The 13809-nt window shown below is 54.4% G+C and overlaps 1 protein-coding gene across 1 annotated transcript in view; it reads right to left on the minus strand.

The window, feature by feature from the left end:
* The window catches only part of LOC144611806 (succinyl-CoA:3-ketoacid coenzyme A transferase 1, mitochondrial-like), a 59416-nt gene that overhangs the window by 22766 nt on the left and 22841 nt on the right, over positions 1–13809 (minus strand). Inside the window, exons 8-10 of the mRNA XM_078431073.1 lie at positions 8161–8255; positions 7164–7212; positions 4300–4372 (exon numbers count right to left, since the gene is read on the minus strand). Of these exons, the coding sequence (XP_078287199.1) occupies positions 4300–4372; positions 7164–7212; positions 8161–8255 (217 nt within the window). The remainder of the gene's footprint in view (positions 1–4299; positions 4373–7163; positions 7213–8160; positions 8256–13809) is intronic.

The following is a 13809-nucleotide window of genomic DNA, read 5'->3' on the forward strand; positions in this document are numbered from 1 at the left end:
CTCCTGCACCAATTGTCTATGTTTTATTCTTAATGTTCGATAGAGCTCTAGGGGCTAGCGGAATCAAGGGATATGGGGAGAAGGCAGGCACGGGTTACTGATTGTGGATGATCAGCCATGATCACAATGAATGGCGGTGCAGGCTCGAAGGGCCGAATGGCCTCCTCCTGCACCTATTGTCTATGTTGTAATGTTTTATGTTTTATCCTTAATTGTCTACTGTGTGTAGGTGTTGTTACTTGCGAGCGGAGCAACAAGGCACATTTCTTGTGTGTGTACATATTTGCCCAATAGAAACATAGAAAATAGGTGCAGGTGTAGGCCATTCGGCCCTTTGAGCCTGTACGCACCGCCATTCAATATGATCATGGCTGATCATCCAACTCAGTATCCTGTACCTGCCTTCTCTCCATACCCCCTGATCCCTTTAGCCACAAGGCCCACATCTAACTCCCTCTTAAATATAGCCAATGAACTGGCCTCAACTACCTTCTGTGGCAGAGAATTCCACAGATTCACCACTCTCGGTGTGAAAAAAAACTTTCTCATCTCGGTCCTAAAAGGCTTCCCCCTTATCCTTAAACTGTGACCCCTTGTTCTGGACTTCCCCAACATCGGGAACAATCTTCCTGCATCTAGCCTGTCCAACCCCTTAAGAATTTTGTAAGTTTCTATAAGATCCCCCCTCAATCTTCTAAATTCCAGCGAGTACAAGCCGAGTCTATCCAGTCTTTCTTCATATGAAAGTCCTGCCATCCCAGGGATCAATCTGGTGAACCTTCTCTGTACTCCCTCTATGGCAAGAATGTCTTTCCCCAGATTAGGGGACCAAAACTGTACGCAATACTCCAGGTGTGGTCTCACCAATGCCCTGTACAACTGCAGCAGAACCTCCCTGCTCCTATACTCAAATCCCCTCGCTATGAATGCCAACATACCATTCGCTTTCTTCACTGCCTGCTGCACCTACCTGCATGCCTACTTTCAATGACTGGTGTACAATAAAATGTATTCAACTCAACATTGGTCCTGGTCCCTGCTCTTGTAAACCCACCCCCCCCCCCAGTCTCACTTCCTTCCGCCCCATCTCCAACTAGTTCCTCCCTCAGCCTCCATCCCTGTGATATCGAGAAGTACAGGCAGGTAGTTGTTTTACACAGAGGGTGGTGGGTGCCTGGAACACACTGCCAGTGGTTGTGGAGGCAGGTACGATAGTGGTGTTTAAGAGGCCTTTAGACAGACACACGGATATGCAGGAACGGAGGGATAAGGATCACGTGCGGGCTGAGATTAGTATAACTTGGCTTCATGTTTAATTTCAGTATAGTTTAGAGATACAGCGTGACAAAACTGGCCCTGTGGCCCACCGTGTCCGCGCCGACCGGCGATCCCCGCACACCAACACCATCCCCATGATTTGGACGAGGAAATTGAATGCAACATCTCTAAGTTTGCGGATGACACGAAGCTGGGTGGCAGTGTTAGCTGCGAGGAGGATGCTAGGAGGCTGCAGAGTGACTTGGATAGATTAGGTGAGTGGGCAAATGCATGGCAGATGCAATATAATGTGGATAAATGTGAGGTTATCCACTTTGGCGGCAAGAACAGGAAAGCAGAGTATTACCTGAATGGTGGCCGATTAGGAGAAGGGGAGATGCAACGTGACCTGGGTGTCGTGGTACACCAGTCATTGAAAGCAGGCATGCAGGTGCAGCAGGCAGTGAAGAAAGCGAATGGTATGTTGGCATTCATAGCGAGGGGATTTGAGTATAGGAGCAGGGAGGTTCTGCTGCAGTTGTACAGGGCCTTGGTGAGACCGCACCTGGAGTATTGTGGACAGTTTTGGTCCCCTAACCTGAGGAAAGACATTCTTGCCTTAGAGGGAGTACAGAGAAGGTTCACCAGATTGATCCCTGGGATGGCAGGACTTTCATATGAAGAAAGACTGGATAGACTGGGCTTGTACTCGCTGGAATTTAGAAGATTGAGGGGGGATCTTATAGAAACTTACAAAATCTCTTCCCATTCCTTCTCTCCCGAGATGCTGCCTGACCTGCTGAGTTACTCCAGCATTTTGTGAATAAATAAAATTCTTAAGGGGTTGGAGAGGCTAGATGCGGGAAGATTGTTCCCGATGTTGGGGAAGTCCAGAACCAGGGGTCACAGTTTAAGGATAAGGGGGAAGTCTTTTAGGACCGAGATGAGAAAACATTTTTTCACACAGAGAGTGGTGAATCTGTGGAATTCTCTGCCACAGAAGGTAGTTGAGGCCAGTTCATTGGCTATATTTAAGAGGGAGTTAGATGTGGCCCTTGTGGCTAAAGGGATCAGGGGGTATGGAGAGAAGGCAGGTACAGGTTACTGAGCTGGATGATCAGCCATGATCATATTGAATGGCGGTGCAGGCTCGAAGGGCCGAATGGCCTACTCCTGCACCTATTTTCTATGTTTCTATCCCACACACACTGGGGACAATTTTACATTTGCACCAAGCCAATTAACCTACAAACCTGCACGTCTTTGGAGTGTGGGAGGAAACCGACGATCTCGGAGAAAACCCACGCAGGTCACGGGGGGAACGTGCAAACTCCGTACAGAGGGCGCCCGCAGTCGGGATGGATCCCGGGTCTCCGGCGCTGTGAGGCAGCAACTCTACCGCTGCGCCTTGCTGGAGTTTAGAAGCATGTGGTGGGGGGGGGACCTCATTCAAACTCGGCGGATACTCCAGCACTTTGTGTGTTTTTACAATCCGTTTACAATCCTAGTCTCTGTTCTTTCTAGGGAGAGCCAGGGGGCTTTCACAGGCAACCACGTCCGTTTGTGCAATGATCTAGTCCTGTAAAAATCAAAGTGCTGGAGCAACTCAGCGGGTCAGGCAGCATCTGTGGAGGGAATGATGAACAGACGACGTTTGGAGTTCGGACCCTTCCTCAGACTGCCTGCAATGGCCTGACCTGAACCATCATCTGTCCTATTCCCTCCACAGATGCTGCCTGACCCGCTGAGTTCCTCCAGCACTTTGCATTTGGCTCAAGATTCCAGTACCTGCAGTTCCTTGTATCTCTCTGTATCTCTCTGTGTCTCTCTCTCTCTCTCTCTGTAATCTCTCTCTCTCTCTGTAACATCTCTGTATCTCTCTCTCTGTAACATCTCTCTCTCTCTGTAACATCTCTCTCTGTAACATCTCTGTATCTCTCTCTGTAATCTCTCTCTCTCTGTAACATCTCTCTCTCTCTGTAACATCTCTCTCTGTAATCTCTCTCTCTCTCTCTGTAATCTCTCTCCCTGTAACATCTCTCTGTAATCTCTCTCTGTAATCTCTCTCCCTGTAACATCTCTCTGTAATCTCTCTCTCTCTGTAACATCTCTCTCTCTCTCTCTGTAATCTCTCTCCCTGTAACATCTCTCTGTAATCTCTCTCTCTCTGTAACATCTCTCTCTCTCTCTCTCTCTCTCTCTCTGTAACATCTCTCTCTCTCTCTCTCTCTCTCTGTAACATCTCTCTCTATCTCTCTCTCTCTCTCTGTAACATCTCTCTCTCTCTGTAATCTCTCTCCCTGTAACATCTCTCTCTCTCTTTGTAACATCTCTCTCTCTCTCTGTAACATCTTTCTGTCTCTCTCTCTCTCTCTCTCTCTCTGTAACATCTCTCTCTCTCTGCACCCAGTCGGGATGGAACCCGGGTCTAAGGTGCTGTGAGGCAGCAGCTCTACCCGCTGTGCCACTGTGCCGCCCACGTTGTTTGTTGGTTAACTTGGCTTTGGCACTGACATCATAGGACTCTACCCTTGCAGTTCCCAATCTCAGTTTTGCTTCCTAAATTTGAGAATGTCGTAAGCGCAGGTACAGTATGTGTCTGACACAGGGACTGGTGCATCAGAGGGAGCATTGTGTTCAACCATACAGTGAGAGACAGTGTGGAGGAGCTGTACCTCGATTGCCAGCCTGTCACCCACCACCCCACCAGGGTACCTGCCACCTCTCGCCCCACCCACCGCCCCATCACATCGACCCAAAACGTCCCCTATCCATGTTCTCCACAGATGCTGCCTGACCCGCTGAGTTACTCCAGCACTCTGTGAAACGTCACCTATCCGTGTTCTCCACAGATGCTGCCTGACCCACTGAGTTACTCTGTGTTCTCCCTCCTGACCCTGCTCACTCGGTGGCCCTGCCTGTGATCCTGTCAACTGCATCCTAGCCCCACCCAAGACCCCCCTCCCTCCCCTCCCTCCCCTCCCTCCCTCCCTCAACCCCCCACCCCACGGGACCGACCGACCGGGCTGTGAGCCGACCTACCCTCGGATCATGGCAAAGGATTCGTCGCTGGAGAAGAAGGATGCCCCGGGTAGAACCGTCACCGTCTCTTTACCTAACGTCAGAAACACAGTTCACCTTTCATGCCACCACCTTTAGTTTAGATTAGTTTACCGATACAGGGCGGAAACAGGCCCCTTCGGCCCACCGGGTCCGCGCCGCCCAGCGATCCCCGCGCACTAACACTATCCTACACACACTAGGGACAATATTTACATTTACCAATTAACCTACACACCTGTACGTCTTTGGAGTGTGGGAGGAAACCGAAGATCTCGGAGAAAACCCGCGCAGGTCACGGGGAGAACGTACAAACTCCGTACAGACGGCGCCCGGAGTCGGGACGGAACCCGGGTCTCCGGCGCTGCATTCGCCGTAAGGCGGCAACTCTACCGCTGCGCCACCGTGACCGCCCTGATCAGGACTACTGTCCCGCACAACCACACAGTGAGGTACAGCTCCCATGACAACCTTGCCAAGCTCATGACAATGACACACTCGGGCAAACACACACTCAAACACCGCTGGGCGGCACAGCGGTAGAGTTGCTGCCTCACACCTCTTTCAACGCCAGAGACCCCAGGTTCGATCCCGACTACGGGCGCCGTCCGTGCGGAGTTTGTACGTTCTCCCCGTGACCTGCGTGGGTTTTCTCCCAGATGTTCGGTTTCCTCCCGCACTCCAAAGACGTGCGGGTTTGTAGGTGAATTGGCTTGGTAGAATTGTAAATTGTTTCTAGTGTGTGTGTGTGTGTGTGTGGGATAGTGTTAATGTGCTGGGATCGCTGGTCGGTGTGGGCTTGCTGGGCCGAAGGGCCTGTTTCCACGCTGTGTCTCTAAACTGAACTAATCGATTGGAAGATGCAGCCTGATTAACAGGCCCTCCACCCCACCGAGTCCACGCCAACCATCGATCGCCCGTTCACGCCAGTTCTATGTCATCGCTACTTTCTCATCCCTTCCCTGCACACCGGGGGGAGGGGGGTGGCAATTTACAGAGGGCCGATTAACCCACAAACCCACACGTCTTTGGAAGGAAACCGGAGCACCCGGAGAAAACCGGAGCAGTCGGCTGGGAGAACGTGCAAACGTCGCACGCAGAGACAGACGGGATCAAAGATACTCGAGGAACAAAATAGACCACTCGACCCTAGGGGTTGGGTAATTTGGGTAATTTGGGTGCCTGTTTAGTGCTTTTATTGTTGGACTGTGGGTGATTGAATTAACATTTTGTTCAAGATGGCCGCGCCGTTGTGTCTGGCTGCCTGCCACTGAATGTTTCTTTTTTTTCCTAGTCAGATGTGCAGCACTTTGGTCAACGTGGGTTGTTTTTAAATGTGCTATACAAATAAATTGACTTGACTAAAAACCGTAGCGGGTCACGGCGGCCATTTTAGTCGGCAGAAACTTGCAGAAACATTTAAAAAGAAAACTAACAAAAATCTGTGAGTTGCTAGATGAGATATATTCTGCATTTTAATGGTATCATCACACATACTGTTCCCCCAAAACACTGATTACACTGCGAGAGGCAGAGCGAACGGCGGGTTTTGCTTACTAAAATGGCCCCTTTGCCTAATGCACTTCAGTATAGGCGATTTCGACGGAGTGAGTGGTCCATCTTGTTCCTCTAGTATCTTTGGTCGGGATGGAACCCGGGTTTCTGTCGCTGTGAGGCAGCGGTTCTACCCGCTGCGCCGCACAAGACAGTGAGAAGAACGACGGTGGAACTGAACCGAGACATTAGCGCAAGAATAAGTAAGCTGCCATTCGGCCCATCACTTGTGTGCTGGCTCACTGGGGGAGGCAGTAGTCATCTCCAACCAGTTTCCCACAGGGGAGGGGAATCAACAACCAGAGGACACACTGGGAGGGTCAGAGGAATGAGTGGGTTAACGTACGATGAGCGTCCGTCGGCACTGGGCCTGCACTCGCTGGGAGTTTAGAAGGATGAGTGGGGGGGACCTCGTCAAAATGTACCGAACAGTGAAAGGCCCGGATAGAGTGGATGTGGAGAGGACGTTTCCACTAGTGGGAGAGTCTAGGACCAGAGGGCACAGCCTCAGAATTAAAGGACGTTCCTTTAGGAAGGAGACGAGGAGGAATATCTTCAGACAGAGGGTGGGGAATCTGTGCCATTCTTTGCCACAGACGGCTGTGGAGGCCAAGTCAATGTTTTTTTTAAGGTAGAGATGGATAGATTTTTGAACGGTACAGGTGTCAGGGGTTATGGGGAGAAGGCAGGAGAATGGGGTTGAGAGGGGGAGATAGGTCAGCCATGATTGAATGGCGGAGTTGATTCGATGGGCCGAATGGCCTAATTCTGCTTCGTTCACTGAGGAACTTATAGTGTTCAGTTTTGGTCACCCTGTTAGAGGAAGGATGTTGTCAAGCTGGAAAGGGTGCACAGAGGATTTACGAGGATGTTGCCAGGACTAGAGGGTGTGAGCTTCAGGGAGAGGTCGAGGAGGCTCGGACTCTATTCCTTGGAGCGCAGGAGGATGAGGGGTGATCTTATAGAGGAGCACAAAACCATGAGAGGAATAGATCGGGCAGATGCACAGAGTCTCTTGCCCAGAGTAGGGGAATCGAGGACCAGAGGACATAGGTTTAAGGGGGGGGGGGGGGGGGTATAATTAAATAGGAACCTAAGGGGTAACTTTTCCACACAAAGGGTGGCGCGTGCCGGAAGAGATAGTTGAGGCGGGGACTATCCCAACATTTAAAAGATGTCTGGACAGGTACATGGATAGGGCAGGCTTAGTGGGATATGGGCCCAACATGGGCCAGCATGGACGGGCTGGGTGGAAGGGCCCGTGTGACTGCACTCAGGGGCGGATGGCTCACCTGCATTGATGAGGTCGGCATCCTGCTCTCCCTCTAGGGGGTAGGGGCCCTGGAACGAGAGCGGTGGTTACAGAGAGCCCCATAACTCCACGGGGCTGCTGCACCCCTTATTTCCCCCCTCCCCTTATTCCCCCCTCCCTTTCTTCCCCCCCTCCCCTCCCCCTTATTCCCCCCTCCCCTCTTCTTCCCCTCGTCTTTCCCCCCCTTTTTTCTCCCCCTCCCCTCCCCCCTTCTGCCCCCTCCCCTCCCCCCCCCCCCCATCGCAGGCAGGCCCCGGCATTGGACTACCCCCTCCCCCTGCTGCCCCCTTACCAAGTCCCGACCCCCGCTCTCTCCCCCCCCAACCCGTTGCCCACCCATTACCAGACCCAGGTCGAGAACCCCCCCCTTCCCACTGCTCCCTCCCCTCCTCCTGTTGCCTCGCCCCCTCTTCCTCGGCCCGGCACGTGCCCCCCCCCACTAGGTCCAGCACGTGACCCCCCCACCCCCACTAGGTCCAGCACGTGACCCCACCACCCCCACTGCCCCCTCCTCACCAGGCCCAGTACGTGACCCCCCCCCACCCCCACTAGGTCCAGCACGTACCCCCACCCCCCCACTGCCCCCTCCTCACCAGGCCCAGTACGTGACCCCCCCCCACCCCCACCAGGTCCAGCACATACCCCCCCCCACTGCCCCCTCCTCACCAGGCCCAGCACATACCCCCCCCCCCCACTGCCCCCTCCTCACCAGGCCCAGCATGTGACCCCCCCCCCCCCCCACTGCCCCCTCCTCACCAGGCCCAGCATGTGACCCCCCCCCCCCACTGCCCCCTCCTCACCAGGCCCAGCACATACCCCCCCCCCACTGCCCCCTCCTCACCAGGCCCAGCATGTGACCCCCCCCCCCACTGCCCCCTCCTCACCAGGCCCAGCATGTGACCCCCCCCCCCCCACTGCCCCCTCCTCACCAGGCCCAGCATGTACCCCCCCCCCCCCCCCCACTGCCCCCTCCTCACCAGGCCCAGCACTCCGTTCTCGCTCTGCAGATGCACTGTGATGTTGGGTGGGATGAAGTTGCTGGCCAACATTGGCATCCCGATGCCCAGATTTGCTGCCAGATCTGGTCAAGGCCAATAGCGGGCCGCTCACACCGAGCAGGTCAGGGGGCGAGAGGGGTCACGCCGGGTCAGGGGGCGAGAGGGGTCACGCCGGGTCAGGGGGCGAGAGGGGTCACGCCGGGTCAGGGGGTGAGAGGGGTCACGCCGGGTCAGGGGGCGAGAGGGGTCACGCTGGGTCAGGGGGCGAGAGGTGAGGTCACATCAGGTCGGAGGGGGTCACGCCGGGTCAGAGGGGGTCACTCCGGGTCAGAGGGGGTCACGCCGGGTCAAGGGTGGAGAGGGGGTCACGCCGGGTCAGAGGGGGTCACGCCAGATCAGAGGGGGTCACGCCGGGTCGGGGGGATCACGCCGGGTCAGAGAGGGTCACGCTGGGTCAGAGGGCGAGAGGGGGTCACGCTGGGTCAGATGGGGTCACGCCGGGTCAGAGTGCGAGAGGGGGTCATGCCGGGTCAGAGGGCGAGAGCGAGGTCACGACGGGTCAGAGGGCGACACGCCGGGTCAGAGGGCGAGAGGGGGTCACGCCGGGTCAGCGGGCGTTAAGTTGGGTCAGGGGGCGAGATGGGGTCACACCGGGTCAGAGGGCATTACATTGGGTCAGGGGGCGAGGGGGTCACGCCAGGTCAGTGGGCAAGAGGGGGTCACACAGGGTCAGAGGGCGAGAGGGGGTCACGCCGGGTCAGAGGGCTTTATGTTGGGTCAGGGGGCGAGATGGGGTCACGCCGGGTCAGAGTGCGTTACGTTGGGTCAGGGGGCGAGAGGGTCACGCCAGGTCAGAGGGCGAGAGGGGGTCACGCCGGGTCAGAGGGGGCCAGACCGGGTCAGAGGGCGAGGGGGGGGTCACGCCGGATATTATTGAAGCGGAAATGAACAGATTCTTGATTAGTGCGGGTGTCAGGGGGTCCGGGGAGAAGGCAAGAGAATGGGGTCGAGCGGGAGAGACAGGTCGGCCATGACTGAATGGGCCAAATGGCCCAATTCTGCTCCTGTCACTTATGGGGGTCAGAGGGGAATGGGTCACTCTGCTCCCCGGCAACACTCCTGTGTCATCATCTGCCCCCCCAAAGCACATCAGTGACTAGCGGGCGAACCCCATCTCCACCCCTCCCCACCCACCCCTCCCCACCCACCCAGAGTCTGTGTCCCTGCCCCCTTGACCCCACCGAGACCGCATTGACCAGCGATGCCCGCACGCTGACACTACCCTGCACACACACACCAGGGACGAGTTACATTTACACCAAGCCAATTAGCCCACAAACCTGCAGGTCTTTGGAGTGTGGGAGGAAACCGCAGCACCCGGAGATAACCCACGAGGGTCACGGGGGGAAGAACGAACAAACTCCGCACAGACGGCGCCCGCCCGCAGTTCGGGACCTCCCCCACCTTCGAAGGGGCCTACAGAGAGTGGTGTGCACTGCCCGCGGTCCATCACTGGTACTGACCTCCCCACCATCAAAAAGGCAGCCAGCATCATCAGAGACCCACACCCGCCCTGGCCACGCTCTCATCTCACACGTTACCATCGGGAAGGTGGTACAGGAGCCTGAGAACCGTGACCTCCAGGTTGAGGAGCAGCTTCTGCCCCAACAACCATCAGGCTCCTCAACACTAACCTCAGCAACCATGATCTCCGGTCGCACTGCGGACTGCTATTAATGTTCTGGTTAGCAGGTGTTACTAATTATTAATTCATCGTATATTAATCTGTGTGTGTGTTACTAGAAAGCTGAGAAAGTGTTTCAATGTCCTTTGCCTGCACAATAGACAATAGACAATAGGTGCAGGAGGAGGCCATTCAGCCCTTCGAGCCCGCACCGCCATTCAATGCGATCATGGCTGATCACTCTCAATCCCGTTCCTGCCACCAAAGGAATGGTGCGGTCCAGTCCAGTCGCCGTCGTGGTAGCTCTGCGGGAACTGTGCGTTTTAAACTGGTATGTTTACTTTAAAATTATCCCTAAGTGCTCTAGCGTGTGCTAGCACTTAGCATTAACCAATGTACGATCGGGAGACGCTCGTAAAATTAAACTCGAGCGCTACAGGAGCACTATTAAACAGAAATCTACTCACCGATATACCGATAGAGATCATCAAAGGAGCGCACCGCGGCAGCAGCAGTGGGAGCGCAGGTCAGTGGGAAAGTCGGAAAAAACACCGAGGGAAGCGAGGGGGGATTCGGAACAGGCTGAGAACCCAAGCCTTACGTCCACCTCTGCCCAGCATACTTCTGGCCAACGTCCAGTCCCTGGAGAACAAGCTGGATGACCTGAGGGCAAGGATCAGATTCCAGAGGGACATAAAGAACTGTAACATCCTTTGTCTGACTGAAACATGGCTGACCCCGCTGGTGCCTGACCAGGTGATCTGCCCATCCGAGTCCTTCATTGTTTTCCGGGCGGACAGAACGAAAGAATCTGGGAAATCCAAGGGCGGAGGAGTCTGCTTCTTGACCAATAATAACTGGTGTAATCCTGGGAATATTAAGACGCTTTCTCGTTCCTGCTCGCCGGACCTGGAACATCTAACTATCCTATGCCAACCATTCTACCTACCCTGGGAGTTCAGCTCGGTGATCATCACAGCCGTCTATATCCCACCGCATGCGGACACCGACGTGGCACTGTCCACCCTACACGATGTGTTGTGTCAACACCAAAACAAGAACCCTGATGCAGCTGTGCTGGTGGCTGGAGACTTCAATAGGGGAAATCTCAAAAAGGTCATGCCCAACTTCTACCAACACATCACGTGTGTCACCAGGGGGGAAAGAACTTTGGACCACTGCTACACGCCGTTCAGGAAAGGCTACAAGGCCGTTTCTCTCCCTCCTTTTGGGAAATCTGACCACGCTGCCATTTTCCTGCTGCCGGAGTACAAACAACGGATAGTACGGGAAGCGACAGTGACGAGGGACGTAAAGCGGTGGGTTGACCATTCAGAGGCCATGCTGCAAGATGCACTGAGCGAAGTCGACTGGAACATGTTCCAAGCAAGTTCCAGAGACGTAAATGAGTTTGCGGAAGCGGTTACGGACTTCATTGCCACAATAGCCGATACCATCATCCCCACGGTAAGGGTCAGTATCTTCCCTAACCAAAAACCCTGGGTGGACAGGTCTATTCGCGTGGCCTTGAATGCTCGCACCGCTGCTTACAACTCCGGCCTGGCATCCGGCAACATGGACGACTACAAGGGAGAGTCCTACCGACTGCGAAGGGCAGTGAAGGATGCAAAAAAGAGGTACCGGGACAAGATGGAGTCACAGATGGAGCAGCAGGACACCAGACGCCTTTGGCAGGGGCTACGGACTATAACTAGCTACAGGTCCAGCACCCCCTCAACCGGAAGTGCCGGCTCCTCCTTAGCTGATGACCTGAACTCTTTTTACGCACGGTTTGAGACGGGTAACACCACCAGCTCGCCGTCTAAAAACAGCACTGAAGGGGCGCTGGCTAGCGAGGCTGGAGGGGGATCCACCGCCGGGGATGTGCACACATTCTCGGTGTCCGAGCATGAGGTGAGGTGGGCTCTGACGCGTGTGAACACGAGGAAAGCTGGAGGCCCAGATGGTATATCTGGGCGAGTACTAAAGTCTTGTGCTACTCAGCTTGCTCCAGTGCTCACCACAATATTCAACCTCCCCTTGGCCAAGTCCGTGGTCCCTGCATGCTTCAAAAGATCCATCATTGTACCGGTGCCAAAGAATGCCTCTCCAGCGTGTTTAAATGACTACCGACCGGTGGCCCTCACCTCGGTTGTCATGAAATGCTTGGAGAGGCTAGTCAAGAAGCACATCTGCGCCCTCCTTCCTCGCAACATGGACCCATTACAGTTCGCATACCGTCCGAACAGGTCCACGGATGATGCGGTCTCCCAGGTTCTACACACCGCTCTCTCTCATCTGGACAGCCAGGGGGGCTATGTGAGGATACTGTTCATTGACTTTAGTTCAGCATTCAACACAATAGTCCCCAGCAGACTGGTTGAGAAGCTGCTGGAACTGGGGCTTAGCACCCCTCTGTGTGCCTGGGTCCTGGACTTTCTCACTGCCAGGCCCCAAGTGGTCAGGATGGGGGAACACACATCTAGCTCCCTCACCCTGAACATAGGATCCCCCCAGGGCTGCGTCCTTAGCCCCCTACTGTACTCCCTGTACACACATGACTGTGGGGCCAGGTTCAGCTCAAACTCCATCATCAAGTTTGCTGATGACACTGTGGTGGTGGGCCGGATCTCCAACAACGATGAGAAGGCCTACCGGGAGGAGGTGGCTGATCTGGCACTCTGGTGTCAGGACAATAGCCTCCTCTTGAATGTCACTAAAACAAAGGAGCTGATTGTGGACTTCAGAAGGGCTAAACATCCAAGGACGTACACGCCACTGGAGATAAATGGGTCTATTGTGGATAGGGTGAGCAGTTTCAAATACTTGGGAGTCCGCATCGCAGAGGATCTGACGTGGGCAACGCACATTGCCGCACTGGTGGGTAAGGCTAAGCAGCGCCTTTACCACCTTAGACAACTGAGGAAATTCAGAGTGTCGCTGAGGATCCTTCATTGCTTCTACTCTGGGGCTGTAGAGAGCATCCTGTCCGGCAACATTACAGTCTGGTTTGGGAACAGCTCTGCCCAGGACAGGATGGCCCTGCAGAGAGTAGTGCGTTCGGCAGAACGCACCATGGGAACTACACTCGTCCCCCTGCAGGACCTATACATCAGGAGGTGCAGATCCAGAGCAAGCAAGATCATGAGGGACCCCTACCACCCCAGTAACGGACTGTTCCAGATGCTACGATCAGGCAAACGCCTCCGCTGTCACGCTGTGAAAACGGAGAGGATGAGACGGAGCTTCTTCCCACAGGCCATCAGGACTGTCAACTTTGATAACCCCAGAGACTAAATTTTTGTCGACACTTTTTGTGCTATGTTTAGTAACTTATTAACTTTATTTATATGCTGTAACTGTAATTCTTTTTGTGCACAACCCACAGGCATTGCCACTTTCATTTCACTGCACATCGAGTATGTGTATGTGACAAATAAATTTGACTTGACTTGACTTCCCCATACCCCCTCACTCCGCTATCCTTAAGAGCTCTATCCAGCTCTCTCTTGAAAGCATCCAACGAACTGGCCTCCACTGCCTTCTGAGGCAGAGAATTCCACACCTTCACCACTCTCTGACTGAAAAAGTTCTTCCTCATCTCCGTTCTAAATGGCCTACCCCTTATTCTTAAACTGTGGCCCCTTGTTCTGGACTCCCCCCAACATTGGGAACATGTTTCCTGCCTCTAATGTGTCCAATCCCCTAATTATCTTATAAGTTTCAATAAGATCCTCCCTCATCCTTCTAAATTCCAGTGTATACAAGCCCAATCGCTCCAGCCTTTCAACATACGACAGTCCCGCCATGGGAATTAACCTAGTGAACCTACGCTGCACGCCCTCCATAGCAAGAATATCCCGGGTTCCATCCTGACCACGGGTGCCGTCTCTGTACGGAGTTTGTGTGTTCTCTCTTTGACCGCGTGGGTTTTCTCTCCGGGT

The sequence above is a fragment of the Rhinoraja longicauda genome, chromosome 3 (assembly GCF_053455715.1).
Source record: "Rhinoraja longicauda isolate Sanriku21f chromosome 3, sRhiLon1.1, whole genome shotgun sequence".
In the NCBI taxonomy this organism is placed as follows: Eukaryota; Metazoa; Chordata; class Chondrichthyes; order Rajiformes; family Arhynchobatidae; genus Rhinoraja; species Rhinoraja longicauda.